This window comes from Sinohyriopsis cumingii, chromosome 19, assembly GCF_028554795.1.
Source record: "Sinohyriopsis cumingii isolate HCF-2022 chromosome 19, ASM2855479v2, whole genome shotgun sequence".
In the NCBI taxonomy this organism is placed as follows: domain Eukaryota; kingdom Metazoa; phylum Mollusca; class Bivalvia; order Unionida; family Unionidae; genus Sinohyriopsis; species Sinohyriopsis cumingii.
In genome coordinates this window covers 921,216-945,066 of record NC_142979.1, presented here as the reverse complement: position 1 = coordinate 945,066, position 23,851 = coordinate 921,216, and the positions used below count along the sequence as shown (strand labels likewise).

At 35.0% G+C, this 23,851-nt stretch overlaps 1 protein-coding gene across 1 annotated transcript; it reads left to right on the top strand.

Moving 5' to 3' along the window:
• The first annotated feature begins 469 nt into the window (after window positions 1–469).
• Window positions 470–23,341, top strand: LOC149775032 (hephaestin-like protein). The gene is made up of 13 exons (XM_089944329.1): window positions 470–792; window positions 1,191–1,444; window positions 3,725–3,937; window positions 4,571–4,873; window positions 7,393–7,408; window positions 7,815–7,921; window positions 10,237–10,402; window positions 13,724–13,989; window positions 14,373–14,587; window positions 16,472–16,619; window positions 17,083–17,202; window positions 19,894–20,104; window positions 22,384–23,341. The coding sequence occupies exons 1-13, from the start codon at window positions 470–472 to the stop codon at window positions 23,339–23,341; spliced, it is 3,300 nt and encodes a 1,099-aa protein (XP_089800455.1).
• The last annotated feature ends 510 nt before the right edge of the window (window positions 23,342–23,851 follow it).

Here is a 23,851-nt window from a genome sequence, read left to right as displayed (position 1 = left end):
ATTGGGTGACAACATAGTATTAGTCGATATTTATTGGCAGTTCCGTGTGCATGGAATGTCAAAAGAATCAAACAATGGAAACACGATAAACATTATAGCATTTAAAGAACTTACAATCAAACAACTTAACCCCGAGAATTCCTGTACATTATAACGTTTAAATGATGTAACTCTCTTGTCAATGGCACCTATATAATACAAAATGAAACAGGGAGCGAAATAGTTTATTTCGTGATGATTAAATGCATTAGTATTTGTTTTCATTCAGGCTGCCGCTATAATTTTATGAAAATCAGATGACACGAATATTTTTGAAACTGTTTACAAACGAACTGGATTTTTAAAAGCGTATATATATTGTAATTGAACTGTGTTTTGGAAGTTTATGGGAATCTTCTTTTACAAAACTGAAAGCGTTAGAGTTGCAGTTTTTAAACGTCAACAATTCAAAAATAATTTGAAGTAAAATATGTCTGGCCTGAAGAATTTTCTGGTAGTTTGTGTAATAGTTGTTGACATCGGGCTTAGTGCGCCGCCGTGGGAAACAGACAAAACGGAGGATGATCAGTATAACGTTTTCAATACAAGACCAAAGTTTCCAAACTGGAAATCTAAAAGCTTGGGTGGCCTATTTGAAAATAGGGAGAATGTCGAATGGCAACTCAATGATGTTATTGGCATGCTGAATTCTTTGAAGAGCGACCCGACTGCGAGGATTTATTATCTAGCTGCTGTTGAGGTAGATTGGAATTACGCCCCTTCGGGTAAAAATTTGTTCAACGAAGATCAACAGTAGGTTTTATTTATTTATTTATTTATTTATTTATTTATGGTTACATAGCTATTCATTGGATGACCTTTAAAGAATATAACTGCAACACCGTCTTAAATATCAAAATGTCACACCATTACACAATTAGGTCAAATTTTTGGTGATGTGCAGTACTCTGGAATGTACACTAAAATGTATTTCTGCATCAAGTGCGGTATTTAACACGGGAGAATTTAAAATTACAATATATCAGGAATTAAAGAAAATTAAACTTTTCTTTAATTATCCCTACAATTGTTATTTCTTGTGCAGTATGTTTAAGCTTCTTTCTTTCCTTAACTAATTCATAAATAGTGTAAGTTGCAATCCTTTTTTTATTCCAGTGGAGAGATTGATATAAAATCAATTGTTTATTCAGGTCCTTTGATGCTAAGGCCCAACGGAGGGCAGACAGGATCGGAAGCATGTACAAAAAGGTTGTTTACAAGAGATACACTAATGAATACTACACCCAAGAGATTCCAAACCCAAAATGGATGGGGTTTCTAGGGCCCACTCTCAAGGGCGAGGTGGGAGAAACATTGGTTGTTGTCTTCAAAAACATGGCCTACACTACGGGTAGACATTTCAGTGTTCACCCCCACGGTGTTTTGTATACGAAAGACTCTGAAGGTAAGTATTCTGATGGGTTCATATCTAACACTGCAGTTGTTTAATGAGATATTTATCATATTTTATCGATAGTGTGTGCAGTGTAATATTTTTGATATTATAACATGTTAACATATCACTTTATATGATTCTGATTGGTCCAAATAAACTCATGAAATTCTTTCGCAGTATTTCATTACCCACCTACATGAACGTTTTGTTTTTACATTTTGGGGGCCATTTTTTCGAATCGAATGTCTAAAGGGAATTGCGGCAAAAAATCATGTCCGTCTGAATATGGCCCATTTATTCCCACGTGGACTCTTTACGCCATGTACAGATAGATTATCATACGCTGAAAAATGGCGTTAAACTCCTAACAACAACAACAACAACAAATTAAGAGAATTAGTCAACTGATAGCGTGCGTGTAAAACGGGGTGTGGGTATACGACCAGAATATTGACATCTTTTTCCTGACAGAAACAAGGACATGTTTGCAAATTTCTTCTGTGACAAAGTACAAACCATCAGAGATAAGCTTGACACCACAGTTTCAATTGATTCGTCGTCACCATACAGATGGGTTACAGAATTTGAGTGGCAACCTTTAGCAGCATTTGAACCTGTCTCTATGGATTTCGTACGTACAATCCTGATGTATAGTATACCAAAGTCATGTGACTTTGATCCAATTCCAACATCACTACTGCTTGAGTGCTTAGATCCAGTATTGTCTTCACTAACTCATGTTATTAATACCTCTCTCTCATCCGGGGAATTCCCATCATTTTTAAAAAGTGCCATTGTAAAGCCTCTGCTGAAGAAACCAGCACTAGACCATAATGATTTAAAGAACTACCGCCCAGTTTCTAATCTCCCATTCATATAAAAAATCTTAGAAAAGGTTGTTATATAACAGCTTGTATCTCATCTAAATTCAAACAGTCTTTTTAGCAATGTACAATCTGCATATCTTCCTTGCGACAGTACTGAAACTACTCTTCTAAAAGTAGTTAATGACATTCTATCTGCGTTGGATAGCGGAAAGATTACAGTCCTCACCCTCCTTGATTTGTCTGCAGCATTTGACACAATAGACCATAATATATTACTTCACCGTCTCCAGCATGTATTTGGCATTCATGATACAGCCTTATTGTGGTTCAAGTCCTACTTGATCAACAGGACACAAATTGTATCTGCAAATGTAATACACTCCAGCCCAGTTGATCTATGTTGTGGTGTTCCACAGGGGTCTGTTCCTGGACCTGTTCTCTTCATTCTGTATACTCATTCGCTCTCAAGTGTCCTAGATCATCATCCACTGTCTCACCAATTGTACGCTGATGACACCCAAATATACAAATCTAGCCACCCAATTGAAGTAGATGCTACCATCCAAGGTGTAGAAAGGTGCATTTCTGATGTGAAATCATGGATGACATGTAACAAGCTGCAGATGAATGATGATAAAACTGAGGCCATTCTGATCACAACACAAAGACTTTCACATCCTTTACCTCAAACAATAAATATCAGCAACACCAACATTAAATTTACACAATCCGTACGAAACATAGGTGTTACTCTGGACAGTACTCCTCTTCTGACAATCGTATACTCATTGTAACCACTAAGAAAACGAAGTCATATGGACAGCGTTCTTTTGCAGAACAGGGCCCAGCAACGTGGAATGAATTGCCCACTGAACTTAGACACAAAGACACAGTGATCACATTCATGAGGGCTCTCAAAACTCACTTATTTCGACTGCAAGAACAAACTTAAAAACCTAATAATGTTTCCTACCTGAAATATTCTCAGCATGTTTTTTATTTTTTAATGTTTTTCTAATTTCATGGTGTTTATTTTTTGTAATAATATTTTATATGTCTTTTTATCTTATAGGTGTTGTCTAATGTTGTAAAGCGCCTAGATCTTCTAAAGATTAGGCGCTAGTTCTCAGTATTATTATTATTATTATTATTATTATTGTTTCTGGGAGGGTTGCTGCTGTTGTCGTTGGTGGTGGTGTTTTTAAAAGGCGGAATGTAGTACTTGTAGCCATACACCTATGTGTAATTGTTTTTTATATTTTAGTTTGACAAAAAAGAGGTATGGAATACATGCTCGTATGCCAGTCTGTTAGTTGTCTGTATTTTGAAAATTGTGGTTATTCCAGTTTAAAGCGAATATAATCGAATGTGGTCTAGGATCCACGGTTTGTATCTAACTATTTATTATTATTATTATTATTATTATTATTACCAAATTATCGTCATTATTTTGTATTTACAGGAGCACTGTATTTGGATGGAACATCAAACGACGACAAACTAGATGAGACTGTCCCTCCTGGTGGGATGCACGTGTACAAGTGGGGTATTGCGAACAATTTTGAACCTGCAATAACAGATGAGAGATGTTTGTCTTGGGCATATCATTCCCATGTTGAATCAGCTCGCGATGTCAATAGTGGACTCGTTGGAACGTTGGTTACGTGCAAGAAAGGTGAATGTTATATTTGTTGGTTTTATTCGTACTTTTAATACATTACTGGCTATATCATTCCTAGTAATTAGGAATTAAGTGCCTTTCCCAGACACACATAGGTACCTGACCTAGGCTCGCCTTGGCGGATATTGAACCCGCAACATGTCCGATGCTGTACTAAGTAGCTTCTATCCATCTATCTATCTATCTATCCATCTATCTATCTATCTATCTATCTATCTATCTATGTGTCATGTCTCTCTTACCTTTAGATAGCTTGTTTTATTATTTATTTTACGAAACTACAGTCTTGTACATGTATTCGACTATTAAGCTGCTGGTAAATTATTAAATTATCCAATCAGAAGATGTGTTTCTCAGTTTCAAAATATGATGTTAAATTTGGTCCACATTTGCAGATCACAGAAATATCGTTGGGGGTCGGGGATAATGAAGTAGGCGAATGGTCTGTGGAACTGTACTGGTGGCCTAGAGGATGAAGCCATCAGAAGCTCTTGCATTTTAAGAATCCAACTGCCGAGTAAACTTACTATTGGAAACGTTCTCGAAAAAGTTGCCTTATCTTTCCTGGAATTAAAGAAAAAGGCATTTGAATGTAAGAAAATATCATTAACCTGTTTCGAATTTCAGGATCATTGAGAATGCAAGAGAACAGCTTTGAAGAACCTCGTATAGAAGGCGTTGACAGAGAATACATCTTGTATGTAGAGACCGTAGACGAATCTGAAAGCTGGCTGTTCGACGAGAATCTGAAACAATGCGGTGATCGCAGGGCATGTGAGGCGATGCAAGCGTCAGAGAATGTTAGTTTCTTCAACAGTAACTTGATGCAAAGCATAAATGGATACATTTTCGGAAATCATCCTGGGTTTGTGGCCAGAGAGGGCGAAAAAGTGGTCTGGCATATAATGTCCCTGGAGAGTGGCATTCACGGTGAAACTGTTCTCGGACAAACATTCAGTAACACTGGACAACAAATTTTTACAAAAGTCATGTTACTGAAATAAAATTAGTCAATTCTTATCAATTTTTATGTGCTGAACACGAATATGACAGTCAAATTGCAAAATTGGCTCTAGTTTTTTTGTAATCTGCAAGAAATTAATGTTTACATAACGAAATGCATTCCAATAGTAAAAGGTCAACTGTAATAGCCTACCTATAAAAAATCAAGTCATTGACTACATCTTAGATTTCTTCGCCTGTCTCTTGTACAGCTGTTCGGGAGCATCTCTGAGGAGTGTCCAGCAGTAGGCAGCCAGCATTGTAGTGGACCATTTTCCCTGGTATCTTTGTTCCATTGTTGCGATATCTTGATGAAAACGTTCGCCGTGTTCATCACTAACAATACCACAGTTGCTAGGAAAGAAATCCAAATGGGAATGAAGGAAGTGAATCTTTAGAGACATATTGCAGCCAAGTTTCTTATACTTCATCAACATGTCTTCTACTAGTTCCTTATAGTTTTCTGCCCTAACATTTCCGAGGAAGTTTGTAGAAACTAGGCGAAAAGCATTCCATGCTTGTTTCGCGTCACCTTCCAGCAAGTTGTTGAACTGGTCATCTTTGAAAAGCTCTCGAATCTGAGGACCCACAAAACTCCCTCTTTAATCTTTGCTTCGCTGAGTTGAGGGAATTTTTCATGCAGGTATCGGAATGCTGGCAAAGTCCGGTCAATGGCTTTCACGAAGTTCTTCATCAAACCTAGTTTGATGTGAAGGGGTGGTAGCAAGATTTTCTGAGCCTCAACCAGAGCTGGGTGTTGGATATTCTTCTCTCCAATGGCTACATTCTGCCTGTGAGTCCATTCCTTCCTCATGTAGTGCATTTCCCTTGCTCGGCTATCCCACTCGCATAAGAAACACATGTATTTTGTATATCCTTGCTGCAGTCCCATTAAAAGGGCAACTACCTTCAAATCACCACAGAGGTGCCAGCTGTACTTGTTATACTCAATGGAATTCAGTAGCTGCCTTAAGTTATCGTATGTCTCTTTCATGTGGACAGCATACGCTACTGGAATAGATGGAAGAATGTTTCCATTGTGCAAAAGCACAGCCTTGAGACTCAGTTTCGAAGAGTCCACAAATAGTCTCCATTCTTGTGGGTCATGAGTGATTTTTAAAGCATTCATGAGGCCCTCAATATCGGAACAGAATATCAGATTACTTTCCTTTCTGAAGAAAGGCTCCAATTGCTGGTGGCGCTTTCGATATGCAGTAATTGTGACATCTTCTTCTAGAAGATTCCATTGTTGGAGTCTTGATCCTAGCAATTCTGCCTTGTTCTTTGATAAGTCCAAATCACGAATCAGGTCATTTAGTTCTTCCTGTGTTATTCTGTGTGGGGTTGATGATGCACCACAGTGAAAATCTGGATCACTGCATGCTGATGGACCAGGAGAAGAACAGGTCGACTCACCTTTGTCTTCGTCAGATGAATCAAGAGAATATTCTGCTGGAGGTTCTGGAATAGGAAGTCCCTCACCATGTGGAACTGGTCTCAATGCAGACGGAATGTTTGGGTAGACTATTCTCGACTTCTTTTGCTTCGTTATTCCGCCGGAAAGAGGAGGAACCAAGCAGAAGTAACAGTCATTTAGGTGGTTGCATGGCTCTCTCCACACCATTGGGACTGCAAACGGCATTGATGACCTTTTGCAATTCAACCACTGTGAAAGCTGTGTTGTACATGTAGCACAGCATATATGCGGAGCCCAAGGCTTGTCTTGGTCACCAACCTTGCATCCGAAGTAAAGATGATATGCCTTCTTCACTTGAGAATTGATACTTTTCTTCTGGTTGGCAAATGTCACTTCCCCACAAATATAGCAAAAATTGTCCGCGGTATTAACACACTTTCGAGGCATTACTGTTCTTTATTGTACGTAAATGGATAAAATAATAAGTTTTATGTAACAGTAGCTTGAACTGTCTCGCACAACGTCTAAAATATTTTAAATGCTGAACCTATCTGATTGGGCTTTATATAGTACACTGCTTACGTCAGCTTCAGCAGCCGCCTGGCATTAGTATAATAGGCCTACACATGTATAGTACACTGCTGACGTCAACTTACTTCAGCAGCCGCATGGCATTAGTATTGCATTGCATCAGAAAATGATGCAATCAACTGTGGATGATGTGAGCATGATGGTATTATGCAATGTTACATCATTATTCCGGATGTTGCTGCAGTCCTACTGGAGAAATTTACACAGTGAAACATAGAAAATGAGGTATATGAATATCTTCAAAACGAGAGCCAATACAAATTTTTCACGGTTATATTCGTGTTCGGCACACCAAAATACTACAGATTAGGGCCTTTTCAAGTCAGTAATGATTTCACTGTTGACCAGTGTAATCTGAATAGACGGTGAGATCATGATTATAATATGAACATTTTTGTCTCTAAAAAATCCATATATGCTTCTGCAAATTTAACACTAGAGGCAGATCGTTACAGGTTTTGCTACAAACCACATTTTCTAAATATTCTCCTTGTCTTCTCATTGTTACATGAAATTCTTAACTACTATTTTGAATTTTTTTGTTTACTTCTAACTTTGAATTGTTATGCATTTTTGATGTCGTTCTCTATCGAACAATGTGTATCACATTTTTAAATGTTGAAAATATAATGTTAGTAATCGCCCCGGTTAATACACACACGGCAATATCATACCATCATAAAAGATCACTGACTATATTTCTGTTCCATTCTAAACTCACGAATCTTACTTTCATAATTTATAAAAATGTATATATAATAAAAGATTTTGGTTGGCATTTCACTAAGCGTGTCTATTCAAAATATATTTATAATTTATTATATAAAAGTTTTTAATTATGTTGTTCAATCCTTTCTACAGTGTGTCCAATTTGAACATTTTTCCTGCAACATTCACAACGGCTCTGATGCGTCCAGTGAATGTAGGAAGATGGCTTATTTATTCCAGGAATTTTAACGATTATTTAGGTGAGTGACAACATTTTTGAACTAATATAGTAAACAGTGCAGTTCGCAATGTTAGATTAACTTCGAACTTTTTCCCAAAGTAGTTTATGATTTTGGTTTTTAAATCATGTGTATAAATTCAGTTTAATTTTTAAATATTCCAAAAATTCCGAAATCTTCCAGGAATAGGTAACAAAAGTTTGGTCTTTAAATTGTTTAATACAGAATTACTCTAATGTCGATTGGTATAATGCTATTTCACTCCGTGACACAGGAGACATGCAGTCAAACATCGGTTATCCGGCTCTTTTGGTAGTATAGATATTGTCGGGATTTTTTTAAAAAATCGTCTAAATAAATAATAATGGTGTCATGAAACAACGAATGAACTCTGAAGACGTTCAGTTGGTCCGTGTTAGTGAAAAGTCTGGATAAATAAGGTACGGATAATATAATTTTTCTGTACTTAAAATTGATTTCTGTAATATGGAATCATAATTAGCTTATTCTGTTTTAAAAGTTAAAATAAAATGTGCCAGTGCATTACTTGATTCAAAATAACATAATATATCCGAACATAGTTTGTATTCCCCTCAGACCAGGCAATGATATACGACTTTAAGTATAAATGGCACAAAAGAAGGACATAACATGCATTCCATGCATTTAATTCAATTAAATTAATTGAGTTAATAAATTCAATTAAATGCACTGGCAGTTACAATTTTAATGCTAGCGTAAATAAAATTAAATATTTGTACGGTAGTGACGAAGATGTTTGTTTTTTATGTTCAACGTGATATAAGCATATGAAAAACCATTAAGTACCAAGATAATTTGTTTCAAGTGTCCAGAGACACAGCAGCACCCGACCGAGATGGTCTGGATAGGATTTGGACCAGTAACTCACACTGATCAGGAGTCACTCATGATAACCACTGGTGGTGAAGGTATAGGGTTCAGAAAAGGTCAAAATAAAAATTAAAAAAAAAACGCTAACAGAATTTGGTTGAGTTCTATGTGTCAATTACTCTTATATATAGAACACTTTATAGTGATCCTATTAACATCTTAGTCTTTGTTGTTATAAAAAGTATGCCATTGTGATTGATGGGTTAAACTTCAATGAAATCGTGTAAGATGGTGATTAAAGACATTCTGTTTCATCCAATTTAAATAGAAGCCAATTAACATGTTCTGTTTATTTTCTGATCTGAATGGAGTTAAACAGATAGGTATCTCCCCTCCCTCTGTGTTACGTATATCTTTATTACATATATTATATTTATGATACAGTTTTTTTTTAATCATTTGGGTTAATAACCATATTCTTATGATTGTTATTATAGCAATGTAGAATGCACTTTAAAGGTGAGGTCACGTCACGTATACATGTGTTGCACTATTTCAATTTATAAATCAAGGTCGAATAGTCAAGTTCACGTCAACATTATAATTTGGTCTAAATTGGTCATGAGTATTGCGTACAAGTCAGATCAACATCATGTGATCTAGGGATTACATTTATACTGTACAAGGGTCATACTATCCTAGATAGAGATTGGTTAGTTACAAAAATGTGTCAAGTGTTGACTGCTAAAGTATTCAGTAATAGAGTGTAATTTAAAAATACATGGGATTATATTCTTGTGATTTCGAGGTTTTTTTTTATCTACTGCGTTAAGTATTGTGATTATATAAATGAATTAGCGTGCTCATTCTATGTTGTACCAGTATTATGAGTGTTATGAGAGGACTTTTGAATTATTTTTAAATTATTTGTGGAAATTGCAGAACTAAAACATTAGAAACAGACAGTACCATAATGGATTATTGTGAAATTATTCAAGGACTTTGATATTTATTAATTTCGTTGGATTAGGTGTAACGTTCAGGGACATTTGTGGCATTCATTGGATTTACCATAAAAAAAGTAAAATATTTCGGCCTATAAAAAGTGATTCTTCTGTGGTTATAGCACATATGAACTCTGATTCTGAATAGTTTCAGAGCGTTTCCGGCTTACTGTGAAATTGAAGGTACATTTAGGAAACTCTATAAATTTATACCATACTGTAATTTCTTTTGAATTCTCTCGCCTTATTTAACTTTATAGTTTATGGAAATTATTTCATGTTTTTGATTATATAATGCTTGTTGTGTATTTCTTTCTCTTGTTAATTAGTTTAAGCCCCTATGCGATATTTCGGCAATAATACATGTTCTGCAGTTGTAATTCTAATGTTTAAAATATCCCTCAGATTTAGGTGCATTTGATTCACAGTAAATATGACAATTAAGTAAGTCCAGAATCTTGTGGTGATTATTAAATCTAGGTGGAATGACTGCCTTTCTAACCGTGGAGCCCGGTGAATACGTCCCAGAAATGCCTTCAGGTGGTATAACACGGACATATTACATAGGGGCAGAAGAGGGGGAGTGGGACTACGGTCCAGGAGGATTGAATCTCTTTGACGGCGGCAAACTCAATGATCCAGGAAGGTTCGTAAATGAATTTATTAAATAAATACGTTAACAATGTACATAAATATTGTTTTCTGGTTAACAATATCGACATCGAATCAGTTTCGCTGGTTTTCGTGCAACAAATGCTAATGATAATACGCATCAGAATAGAACCAAATAGAAAAAACCCAAACGAAAAAAAAAATTGTGATTTTTGCATATTTATTTATCTTTTTTAATTTATAGTTATTCAATGGCATTACAACGTGCTCATTGACTTTCAGACGAAATTACTCTTTTGGAATTATTGTAATTTCATTCAAGAACAATTTGGATTATATAATTGTGTTACATCAAGATTGTTAACGCATCGCCACATTTCAGGCTACTGTCACATCACCATATTCAAAATAAGAATTTATTCGGAACGCCACTGGAATTCATTCAGAATACTTTATTATTTTAGATTTATAATAGAACTTAATGAACTATTTGGGAGCTAATTCACAATACTGTTCTTTTTAAAATTTCTCTTTGCATTTTAGGGAAATAAATTATTTGTTGAAGTCTAGAAAAATATTAGTTTTCGTTCCTTCTTATCATTAATGTTGGTAGCACAGGGTGACACCGCCGCTTACAAATGACACAATAGCCGAAATGTGACTTAGACATTGACGTTTTTGTGTTTGTCTTAAAAAACAATATCAAATGGATTCAATGGGAGTTTATAACTGATACTATAATACTTGCTTTAAAATATGAAGTACAACCTCAAAGAGAATTTAACTTTAGTATTTATTGACCAACACCACAACAGATAAAAAGATGAACATTTCACACACTGAAGAGTGTGAAAACATAACTTCAGTCCCTTACAGAATATTTTGGAAGAGCTAAATCATTTGAGAGGAATGAATGGAGTCACTTCGGTGAAACCTTACAGAAACAGATATATTACTATACGGAAACCGTTCATAACCATGTCGGCAGCAGCCACTAAGCATCAGCTTGGGTTTGGGCTTGATCGTATAAAGGGTTTAAGACAGTTGCAGCTTATGCTGAGGAGCCCATTATTTTTTCCATTTTCCAAACCCAACGGCCTTGTCCATGCCCTCATTTCTCTACATAAAGAAATATTAGTTCATGGTTGCCAAATAAAAATTATTTTAAAATCGTACGTAAAAATATGCATGTTTGTGTCACTATCGTAGGAATACTAAAAGCCAAAACAAATCAAGACGTTGTTAGATTGTTCTCGTAAACATCACAATCAAATTTTAAACTAATCACAAAGGTCCAGTCATTATTCTTCCCCCTCGGGATATCTTGCTTTGAATTTCTTGCCTGAATGGATTTATTGGCTGTTTCTTCGACTTGGCTTGTTTTTAAATTTCTACGCTGGAATTGATTCTTTTGTTTTTTCTGCTTTCAGATATTCATCATTTCTCACTTTCTTGCAACATCCTAAGATTAACATCCTTTTGCCTTTCAAATGATGACATGAATATTTAATTTTATCTGGCTACTGCTTTTTTCTTTCTCTAAGATTCCTTTTACCTGGCTCATTTGTATGGGTGATATTTTATCAATATGCTTCTATGCGTGAGCATTTGTGCTGTTATTCTCCTTACACTTCACTTATAAGGTTATATGGGTTTAAGGAATTTTTTTTCTCTTTTATAGAGGGATTGTATGGGGAATTATTTGACTATAAGTATAGTAGTGGAGGTTTATTTAGTTTCGTTACTAAGGTTTTTTTATATAAGGGGTTTGATTTATATTTCATCCCTTTTTTATATCCTACCTCTGCATAACTTTCTGTGAGTAGGTGTGGATGCCGGCCACTAGATTTAGGAGATGGTCAATAGGCGTGGGTACTAGTCAGTAATCATTAATGTTGGTAGTACGTGTTGGTGCTTGTCAGTAAACACTAATTTTAAATTACCATTCATGATGTAGTGTCATTTTTTTTAAAGGAAAGCTTATAGCATCAGTGTTAAATTTATACTGTCATAATGTCATTTTTTAAACCAAGCATTATAGCTTCGGTCTTAAATTACCGTTGAGCGCGTAGTGTCATGTCTTGAAGCTACGGTGCCACCCTATACTATTATTAGCCAGGTACTGAATAAATCTGTGAATTTGGATGAGGTTGTGACGTTAATTATGGTATTTTTCCACGCATTGTAATTTTACCCTCATCTAACTGTTAAGAGTTGATTATATCGTCATTAATTTGGTTGAGAGTAATCCCACATAGCCTATTCTAGACTTGACAAATTTCCACCCAAAATTTGAAAAGATCCTTACGTTAATCTAAATTAAAATCTCGATATATTTACCTTTGAAATTGCTAATGTTCCTAACCCCAATTGCCTAATTTATTTCTACTTACCTTTTAGCCGAACAGTCCGTCATTTTTTGTAACATATCTAATGTAGTTCTATGAGCTATATCTTTACACTCAATAACTCATTGAGAATCGTCAGCATGACTTTGTAATTTTCAGTATTATTCATTGTAATTATATTGATTGTTTTATTGTTTTCCGAAGAACTTCAACACTTAAATATATTTTTTAAAAGTTGCATATCTCTGCTATTTATTTTAATAAAATCTGACGTCTATCCATTAATCAACAGATATAAATTATGTCTTCTAATGAATAGCTTTATCCATTTTAGTATTGAAGTTAAAGTGTCTAAACGTTTATCAATAAATGTCAGGATGTTGTCTCAAATGCCTTTTCAAACATCTAAATTAGATCTCGTTTCCAACAAAATGAAATAAATCATTATAATTGCCACTATACATCTTCAAGAAATACATCATTTGGTATATCCATCATTCAATTCATTGATCTCAGTATAAATAAATATCCACAACCTCCTCTCAAAACATAACCAACACAGTAAATACAGTAAAATCATCTAGACCTGGACTTTTATCAGTATTCATATTTTTAACTACCTTAGCTAACTCTTGATGAGTAATTTTTCACCTTCCAAACATAATAATAGTAAACGCACGTTCATTTGGACCTAATTCGTATTCAAGTTCTTTCTCTTTCAGAACTATGTTTACATTAGATCATTCTAATGGTTAGCCACCAGAACGTGAGAAAAATAATTGCACAAAGATATTTCTTTGGTACACTTATACCCGTTTATGTATTAATTTCCCCAACTTCTTAAAGGAGTGATCACGCGATTTAGATCTACTCAAAGAGTCTCGATATCGTCACGTTACTCTCGGACTCCAAAACCACCATTGCCAGACTTTTTGTTTTGTTTGACTTCATGTTAAAAACAGCAATGTTTGCCTTTTTACAAAGAAAAAATGCAAATTGTTTTCCAGTCCGTCGAGAGAATACTTTATCCAGAGTGTCACACGAATAGGTGGAAAGTACAAAAAGGCCAAATACGTTGAGTACACGGACAGCACCTTTACCATCAAGTCACCGGAAAAGGAGCATATGGGGATCATCGGTCCACTAATCAAAGCTGAAACGGGAGACACAGTAAATATAGTTTTCAAGAACATGGCGACTAGAAAATATTCAATCCTCCCATATGGCGTCGAATTTGATAAATCAGAAGAGGGGTGTGTTTACAAGAATGAAAGTACGTATTTGTGTTTCCAGAACGCCTTTTCGCGTCCAGATTTGAAATATTGATATATGCTGGTATTTTCAGGACGCATTTTGGCGCCCAAATCTGAAACATTAACTTAGCTTTGGTACAACTTTTCGACTTGTAATATTTAGTATAAAACTGATAAATCATATTTATTTTTTCTAAGCAAAGATTTGATGTTAACATAGAATTTATAATATGTTTCTAATGCTAGTTTGAACTGTGGTCTTTGTCACTCAGAGCAATGTTAATGCCATTTATTTATGACCTATTTAATTGTGTGCTGAATTAAGACAAAACAAACAACAGTAGCACAATATCTCAAAAATATCATTCTAGCATGTCTTCATATTACTATTTTTTCCCCCCAGACGGTATATTAAGCGGTAAACTGGCTACTCCTGGTGAAGTTATCTCTTACAAGTTCAGAGTATCAAGTAATGCAGCTCCGACAATACAAGATATGGACTGTATCACTCATATGTATCATTCCGCAGTCGACATTGTTAAGGATGTGAATTCCGGACTTATTGGTTCACTGGTGGTGTGCAAGCCACTGCAACAGACAGCCGACGGACTGTTACCAGTATGAGCAATTAATTTTTATAAGTATAATCTCTATTGTCTAAAGAGCAAATAATCAATATCAACACAATACATTAACATTTCAAACCATCAGTCAACGTAAACTTTGGGTCTTAATACAATTCTTGTAGGAAATAAAGGGAGAGAACTTCTAATGTTTTACGCTCGAGTATGATAGTATATATTTGTCTGTTCGTTCGTATGTATTTCTGTTTGTAATAGATATTTATCTGCATTCTAGTGTTACTTCTATGTCAAATAACCCAACTAGACTACAAAGACGAGTTGATTATGGGGTACATTGGAAACTAAATTTTGGTGCGAAATATATCAAAAGAAAACCGGATCACTATCATCTAACAATGCCAAATAGCTTCGCTGTATCTCTTGAGCGTTAGTGAATATTATGCTATCAAAATTTACAGATAACTTGGTTGTTGAGAATAGACACATCAGTTTGGATCCTTCAGCTCGCCCTTATGTTAGTCTTGCTACTTTCTTCTCACGGTAACTTGAGTTATGCTGTAACGTATTTTAGACGAATTTCACAGTTAAATTGCCCTTCACAGACACCCCCCCCCAAAAAAACCCCCACAAAACAAAAAAACACAAACAACAGGCTTGAATTATCTCTTGACACATCGACAGGGTGATCTCATTCAATAGCACGAGAACAGATTTCAGACTTGACATGTTTTTCTTGCCCTTAATTATTTTCAGCATGCGTTTGTTTAATATTTCACATGGTCTACTTCTGGTATTCTTCTCTGGCTGTCTCGCTGTCTCTTATTTTTTAAATATTGGTATGCACTAAGAGCTCTTAACGATTAAGCGCTGTTCTAAATTGTTATTATTATTATTATTATTATTATTATTATTATTATAATTATTATTATTATTATTATTATTATTATTTCCAGCAAATGTAAGTGAAGATTTTCCAAATATGGGAAACTCAATTTATACCAAGAACAAAAAGTAAACGATAGAGGCCATGATAACGTGTTGAAGATTTGTGTCTTTCGAACAGGTACATTTCTACACTCTATATCTCAATCTCAGTGAAAGATTAGTAGTACTGCAAGCCAGAAACAAACAATGATCAGCAAGTGAAATACTCCGGTACATGTTACGGTCTGTGTTACTTTGGTTAGAAGAAAACATACTTTTACTGATGGTTCAGATTTAGCACGACCGTAGGTTAAAGGTGTTAGTTGCAGCCAATCATATGTATTCTTATTGCCAATGGTAAAAGGCCAAAAGTTATGATTCAAAGAACGATGAAGGGCCTAGATTACCAGACATTAAGTATGCCTAACCAAACGAACTTGAGCTTTAAATTAAATTCAGTCACACAATTTCATTATAAACCACACACACACACACACACACACACACAGACACACACACACACATATATATATATATATATATATATATATATATATATATATATATATATATATATATATATATATATTTGGGACAAGAGTCCACTCGAAAATTTGGATTGCATTCTCCAGAAAATTTATCATATCATGTTATTGAGTGCCAACAAAGTAAACCGAGTGGATGATGTGAACATTATTTACAACGGTTTGAAATTGCACTATGCTCCAGTTTGAATTTACTTAGTTCTAAGCTTGGCTTCTCTTTTCTGTAGCGTATTCTGAGGTTTCACCAGACATCTTTATTTGTGAATTTTCAGCAGACGATGGTATATTGCAGACAAATGAGAACCAGACTAGCTATGTCCTGTAACACCTCTCACATGATCTGAAATATAACTTGAAATAAGCTATTAACTTAAAAGTATTTACGAGTGTGGCCATGGAATGTACACATTATTCATATTTTAAAATCATTGTTTCTCTTTTCTTTTCAGAGTGATAAAGAGTTCCCAATCATTTTCTTCACTTTCGATGAGAATTTGTCATGGTACCTAGATACAAACATTCGTACCTACACCAGGTCGAATCCAGCAAATTTCAACAAAATGGACGTCGGTTTCCGTGCATCTAATAGACGACACGGTCAGTATAGTATAATTATAAATATTTAATAATTTATAGTGTAAAATGCAGAATTTAATTGCAGTGAAGACCAGAATATATATATATATATATATATATATATATATATATATATATATATATATATATATATATATATATATATATATATACATACACACACATACATCATGAAAGATGGAGAAGAATAAAAAGAATGAAAATCATACCATTTCCTTACAGACTATCTAAATCTAAACCACTTTTTCTCAATTGTATCATATTTCACCTTACATAAAATGCATGCTATTTAAACTTGAGCCATTGTTGCATGGGATTGTCCAAAGCAGCCTATCTTTTAGTTTGAATAAGGCGACTTTGTTGTGTCCATCACCTGACAAAGTACATTACATAAATGCTTACTGAGTATTTCCAAACTTATTCTAGCTCAGATTATCCAAACGTTTAATTGTTGTTTCTGCAGCCATAAATGGTTATATGTTCGGAACGATGCCCGGACTTAACATATGCATGGGAGAAAGGGTCGCCTGGTACGTAATTGGAGAAGGAGGGTACCTCGATCTGCACGCGGTAAATTACGAAGGTAATATGCTGACGGTAGACCGAATATACCGTGAGACAGACTTAGTCATCCCCGGATCTTCTTTCACCGGTATCATGGACACGGATAATGTTGGTAAGTCTCACTACCAATATACATTGATTGCGTTGGTAACCTCTTTTATATGGACTCTCTGAAAGCCGGATTTCACTTTAGGCCCTGCGTCTGCCCCTATTGTATACAATTTTCCCATTCAAAGAATAATACATAAAAATGATACACATTAGCATATGAAAGCCCAAATCTGAAACAACATAACATTATTACAAACCTTGAAACGAGAATTGATGTCAAGAAATCTAAAAAATCTTTACAATTACTTTTTAAGTATCTGATTATTCTTTAGCCTCGAAATTCTATTTTTATTTATATCTCTAAGTGTGTGTATTATTTTTATAATAAATAGTTTTACGGGTAATTTAATAGATAATATTTTAAATACTAAATTTCCACAATGATCGTAAGTTCGTACTTTGAAGATAAGTTATTCTTGTAGTGCGTAAATCCGTTCATGAGTTCCAAGGTTGAGTTGCACTATTAGTTCAAGTAACATCACGTGATCAGATTTTCAGTACATGAGCTCTGAAAAGCCAAGCTGACCAAATCTATGATATGTCAGTGTAAAACACCTGATTCTGTTTGTGATATCAGATTTTTCTGCAATTTATGAGTGACGCTCTTTGTATTGCATGCTAGCTTTCTATATAAGAGATGAATTACGGAGAATTAGGCATTCCTGGTGTTAATATCAGTCTTAAAAGGACGTTTAGTTTTGTTTGCTTGTGAGGATTTTTTAATTTAATTCAATCATTCATTGGAGTTATAAAGTGATCGGGTTACTTGACAAATTAGCTGTATTGGAATTACCGTGAATTCATTTTAATACGTTTTGATTTATAGCTGTATTATAATTACTGTGAATTCATTCAAAACATTTTGAATTATAGTTACTTGGAATCACTGTGAATTCATTTAAAGCCTTATTTGGATTATATCGTCGTGATTCTTTCAGTGCTATTGGTACAAAGTACATTAGAGTACATCATTCGGAATACCACTGGAACTCATTTGGATTACTCAATACTTTTGGACTTGATACTATATTTAGGACTGTTTAGGATTTTATTAACCATACTGTAAGTTGTTATTCATTTCTTAACCTTTTATTTAGGGAAATAAATTATATTTTCAATTTTACAAAGCGTGTTGGTTTTCATTTTTTTTTGTTACGTAGTTTAAGACAATACAGTCATAACACTATGAAGTCCAAAAAATGACCATCGCCAACAAGTAGTACACCTACTCTGTTGACGTAAACACTGTGGTGAGATCCATTCTTATGTTACGTGTTTAGGCTCTAATAAACGGTAACACAAGAAAGAGTGAAAACAACATGCTTTGAAAATACAATTATTTATTTCCCTGGAAAAATTCTGTAAAAATGAAGAAAAAAAAAATGAACTAACGGTTTTAAGAATCAAACCCAAAAATAATCCAAGAATAACCCACGAATAAAATTTTAGGAGTCCTAATAATAAAATGTTCTAATGATTTCAAGTTCGAGTCCCGACAAAAAAAATCCAAGATGGAAGACGACGACGTATCCTGTAATCTGTAGTGTTGAAGTCTACATTTTCTTGTAGAAACAAACAATATCACTCCGGTTTTGGAAATCTGAATAATTTTTTATAAAAATTGTCCTTGTTCAACAATTTCACACGAGCACGCGTATTTTCCAGGGAAAAATATAATTAATCCTTTTGAATCCAAGCAATTTGAAATGACTCCAAACAGCACAACATACAACTTCCAGTGTAAGAGCCCAACTAACACACTGAGCATATCTCTCCAAAACAAAGGTTATATCGTATTCTAAAACGCTAAAAAAAGCGGGGGGGGGGGGGGGTCACGTGATCATGTTCCAGAACCTCGTCGAAATTATGTACTTGTTAAAGATCACGTACACCCAGTGTGGCCCTGACTAAAACCAATCATTTTACGCCAAGAAATATAAAAATAAAAACGTTTTGTTTACACCTAAAATCAGTAGTCACATCATGACCTCGACAACAACCAATCTTTTTAAAATAAAAATAGAACTTATTCACTTGGTCGCTACTAATTTTGAATCAAGGTCAGGATCTAGATCTACACCTGGTGTTTACAAAACAAACAGTCAAGGTCGAACGACTTTCTGAAAAAGGTATTGTCTCTAGTGAATAAATTTACATTACAATGGCATGTAATGAAAAATAAAATTAAACTGACAAACAAACAATTAATTATATATATATATATATATATATATATATATATATATATATATATATATATATATATATATATATATATATATATATATTAGATCAGATATAATTAAATCAAATATACATAACACCATCCATTAAAATGCCAAATAAAGTGCCAATATTCAACATAAATTATAAATGTTTGATGGACTTTATAACAATCAATATTATTTTCATCGTCGTGTGTATTATGCTGGTAGATTATTACATTAGCATTTGCAGCGATTTTTATAAATTTGCTTGTGATATATTTTGCCTGCAATTCTTCGTGAAGTTTCCATGAAACGGTAGCTCTTAAAATATGAAACAATTGCATCATTCTCAAAGTGTATAATAATTAATTTGCACTATTTATTTTACCCAGGTAAATGGGCTTTGGTTTGCCGCACGAATTATCATTATTTTACCGGAATGAAGGTGCTATATAATGTTGAATCCTGTGGGAGAGACACTTATAGGCCCACTTTCAAGGGAAAAGTCCGGACTTACTACATTGCAGCCGAAGAAGTTCTTTGGGATTATGCACCTCTCAAAAGAAGTTTGGTTACAGGAAATAATCTGACTGACCCAAATACGTAAGTATTGTATGACTGACTGACTGAAAGAGATAAATTCTTGTGAGGAGCGTTTAGGCACATGAAACCAGTAGTTTTCTCGTACTGTGTAAGTCCTTGCTAAGTGTTTGTTATGGCTGTATATTTTACTGATACCTTTTTATCTTTGAGTCAAAATAATACGACGAACCACACATGGTCCAGTATGTATAAGAGGCAGTGTCTAGATCACCTGTGTTATATTGACCATAAGAGAAAAGAAAGAGAAACGAGGATTACTTGCAAGTAATATTAAGGACTATTCATCGGGAACCGGAGCTTTCCGTATGTTCTGTCGTACATATATATATATATAATGCATTGGCCAGTTGTTATTGTTGGATAGCATTAAACATATCACCTAATTTGTCATCTTCGATGCCAAGGTTCTGATATGATAACCCTATCTACAATCTGGCGGATCGAACATATATATTGGTGCTTTGTCCTAGCGACATATATTGAGTTGCCTTGCTTAGTATGTAATGCCAACTAATCTATTTCGTGGTGCATTTTACATCGGCCAAAAATGATGGGGGCAATTGACTTAAATAGGATATTTTGGAAGTTTAACATCCAAAGTATGACTATGAACCAGAGGGAAGTCATTACATGTGTACTTGACTGAAAGCTGTTTGTGCAAGCACAGACCGGCACTGGATAATTGCCTATTTATCAGTCTGTTCAGGTTGTGTTCTACCCTTTTCTCGGTATGTAGAAATAGTATTCATATTTGAGCAACTTAATTTTGATTGGATGCGCTGGCTTGCCGCCGCATCCAATGAATTTCACAGACCCTAAGCACAAAAATACCTGCTCGATACGCCAAGGTGTAGATGGGGTTTTCACATCAGAACCTTGGCTTGCAAAGATGCTAATTATTGAACCATTACGAAACCTCTACAGTAATAATAATTGATAATCTGGTTACGAGAAGGAGAAATAAAAACATTGAATGCAAACGAAACATTCAGAGATTCTTGAGTATTGAACGTTCTCAAACTAAACGGGTAGTCTATACCTTTTAGAAAATAAAATATCGTATTTTGAAGATATAAAATGTATTCGTCACGGAAAGGTTTGAAACTATGATATGCTCCCGTATGAATTAACTTAGTCCAAACTAGGGCATATTGTAGACAAATGAGAATAATTCTACATTAAAGATACAAAACAAACTGAATAATATTTTGAGTATAAGTGTTCTTGTATTAAGGTAATTTCTTGTACAACTGATAGTTATTACACTTAACCATCCCCACCCTCAAACTCAGTAATATTGTTCATTTTCGACAGCTAAGAACTATTTTGACTATTTTTCTCTGACACGACAGTTGAAACAAATAATACAGGTGCTATATATGATTGAATTTCACTGTTTTGAGATATTTACGTCTGTAGCAGACATGTACTGCATAAACACTTAAACCAAGCTGATCGTTCATTTCATGCCTAAGTTGTATTTGATCTCCAAAACTAGTCGAACAAACCAATCTATTTAAAGCCTAACTCACAGTAAATGTAAACCAGATATTTTGTTTCTGTCTGAATTTGTAAACACAAAACTCTTACTTATTAGGCAATCTGATCAAAATCATATCTCCAATGTCCTACGTGAAGATCTGACAGCGACAGCGTAGGGGTCATGTTCTGGTGACCTCTGTTGTTACCATAATCTCTAATGTTATCAGCCAATCAGATGAAGTATTATATTTTCGCGTTTGGGTGAGGAGCGTAGATGTGTGCCGAACGATTTGGTTCACATTCAAATTGTTGAAGCTGCATTTCCATTGGCTAATTCAAAGGTCACCATAACATGACTTTTAAGTGGTAGCTGTCAGATCTTCACGTCAGTGGAGGTCTGATTGTTATCTGATTGGCTTCTTAGGCTTATCACCTCTAGCCTAAAATTGGGAAGTGAGGGAGTGTAAAAAAAGAAACTATCCAGTGATACCTAAATCCATAGAGGCTTCAGTCTTTGTGGGTGAGCCAAATATTAATTACGAGCATAAATTTTGTTCGTTCGAGATCTTCAAACAGTCCTACATTTGTATGGTCGTTTGATAAACGATTTTAAAAAAAAAGTCATCAAAATGTGATCGCGTGCACACACGCATCATGCAATGTTGCCAGATCTTGCTACAGTACAAGAAAATGAATTAGAGGCTGATGTTAGTGGGATCTGTTATTTTATGTTCCCGAAATATAGTATACATCCTTTTCTTTGAATTTTACACTATGTTCTCTTTTATTTGCATCAGGCCTGGTGAAATCTACGTGCGCAGTAATAACGAATTTATCGGAAGCAAATACAGAAAGGCTGTTTACAGGGAATATACAGACATTACATTCCAAATACAGAAAGAACGTGGACCAGAAGAAGAGCATTTGGGACTTCTAGGGCCAATAATCAGGGCAGAAGTTGGTGACAAAATTAGTGTGATCTTTAAGAATAAAGCAACCAGACCCTATTCCATTCATCCAAATGGAGTTCTTTACACAAAATATAACGATGGAGCCGCATATCAAGATAATTCTATGGATAAGTCTGATAACTCCATTGCGCCGGGGTCTACATATACGTACACATGGGATGTACCAGAGAGGGCAGGACCTTCCCTAACTGGAGGAAATTCTGTCGTCTGGCCATACTATTCCCACGTTGATCCAATAAAGGATGTAAATTCTGGTCTTTCTGGTCCAATTATTATCTACAGAAAAGGCTATCTTGAGCAAAAGCCTGATAAGTTGTGCATACATTACCTGCCCATACGATCGTGTCCCTTCGATAGAGAATTTGTTTTGATGTTTCAGATTGTAGACGAACAACAGAGTTGGTATCTTAATAATAACGTTGCCAATTACGCTCCAGATCGAGTGAACCCCAATGACAATTTATTTATGCAAAGCAATCACATGAATGCCATCAATGGTCGTATATATGGGAATCTTAAAGGCCTGGAGATGGCTGTTAATGAGAAAATTGCATGGTACGTTATAGGACTCGGTTCCTCTTTGGATGTGCACACCGTTCATTTTCACGGACAGATGTACATGCACAGCACCCATCAAGATCACCGTGCTGACGTCGTTGAGGTGTTTCCCACCACCACAGAGGTGGTTGAGATGATAACAGATAACCGTGGCGAATGGATAGTACATTGTCACGTGTCGGATCACATGGAATCGGGCATGCAGGCAACATTTATTATACATTAAAAATGATAAAGAAATTTGCAGATGTAATTTAAATTTTCACAATTCGTATTTCTTGTCATGTTGCAGAAACATTGCGTCCATTTATTCATCTAATCTGTTTATACATATCCAGTGGCGTACTAAGGGTAATTCCACCCGGGGCGACGATGATGGCCCATTTGAATTTTGATGGCACAAGACCTCTGGCGCCCTGGGCAACCGCCAGTTCGCCCCACCCTTGCTATTTCACTACAATACATATTAAAATACATCAAAGAAAATATTTATGTAATAAAAATCTGTTTAAATTGAAATTTGACGCAGCGTCTACCTACTTTAAATGGGAAATAATTCCTTGCCGGTCATCTTGTCTAGGGTCTACTCGTTTTATGTATTAATTATTTTGATAGAAGAAGGACCTGGTGAATAAACTGCGCATTTTATCCAAGGCGTAGGCTTTTTCTATAATAGTCAAAAACCAGCCCATCCCCTTATGGAATTCAGGTTTGTAAAGGTAAGTTGGTAGGATTC

Bases quoted from the DNA above. Each gene is read 5' to 3' on its own strand.
- LOC149775032 (XM_089944329.1), top strand. From the start codon at position 470: ATGTCTGGCCTGAAGAATTTTCTGGTAGTTTGTGTAATAGTTGTTGAC. The intron at 793-1,190 runs GTAGGTTTTATT...TTGTTTATTCAG, and splicing joins TTGTTCAACGAAGATCAACA to GTCCTTTGATGCTAAGGCCC. The intron at 3,938-4,570 runs GTGAATGTTATA...TTCGAATTTCAG, and splicing joins GTTGGTTACGTGCAAGAAAG to GATCATTGAGAATGCAAGAG.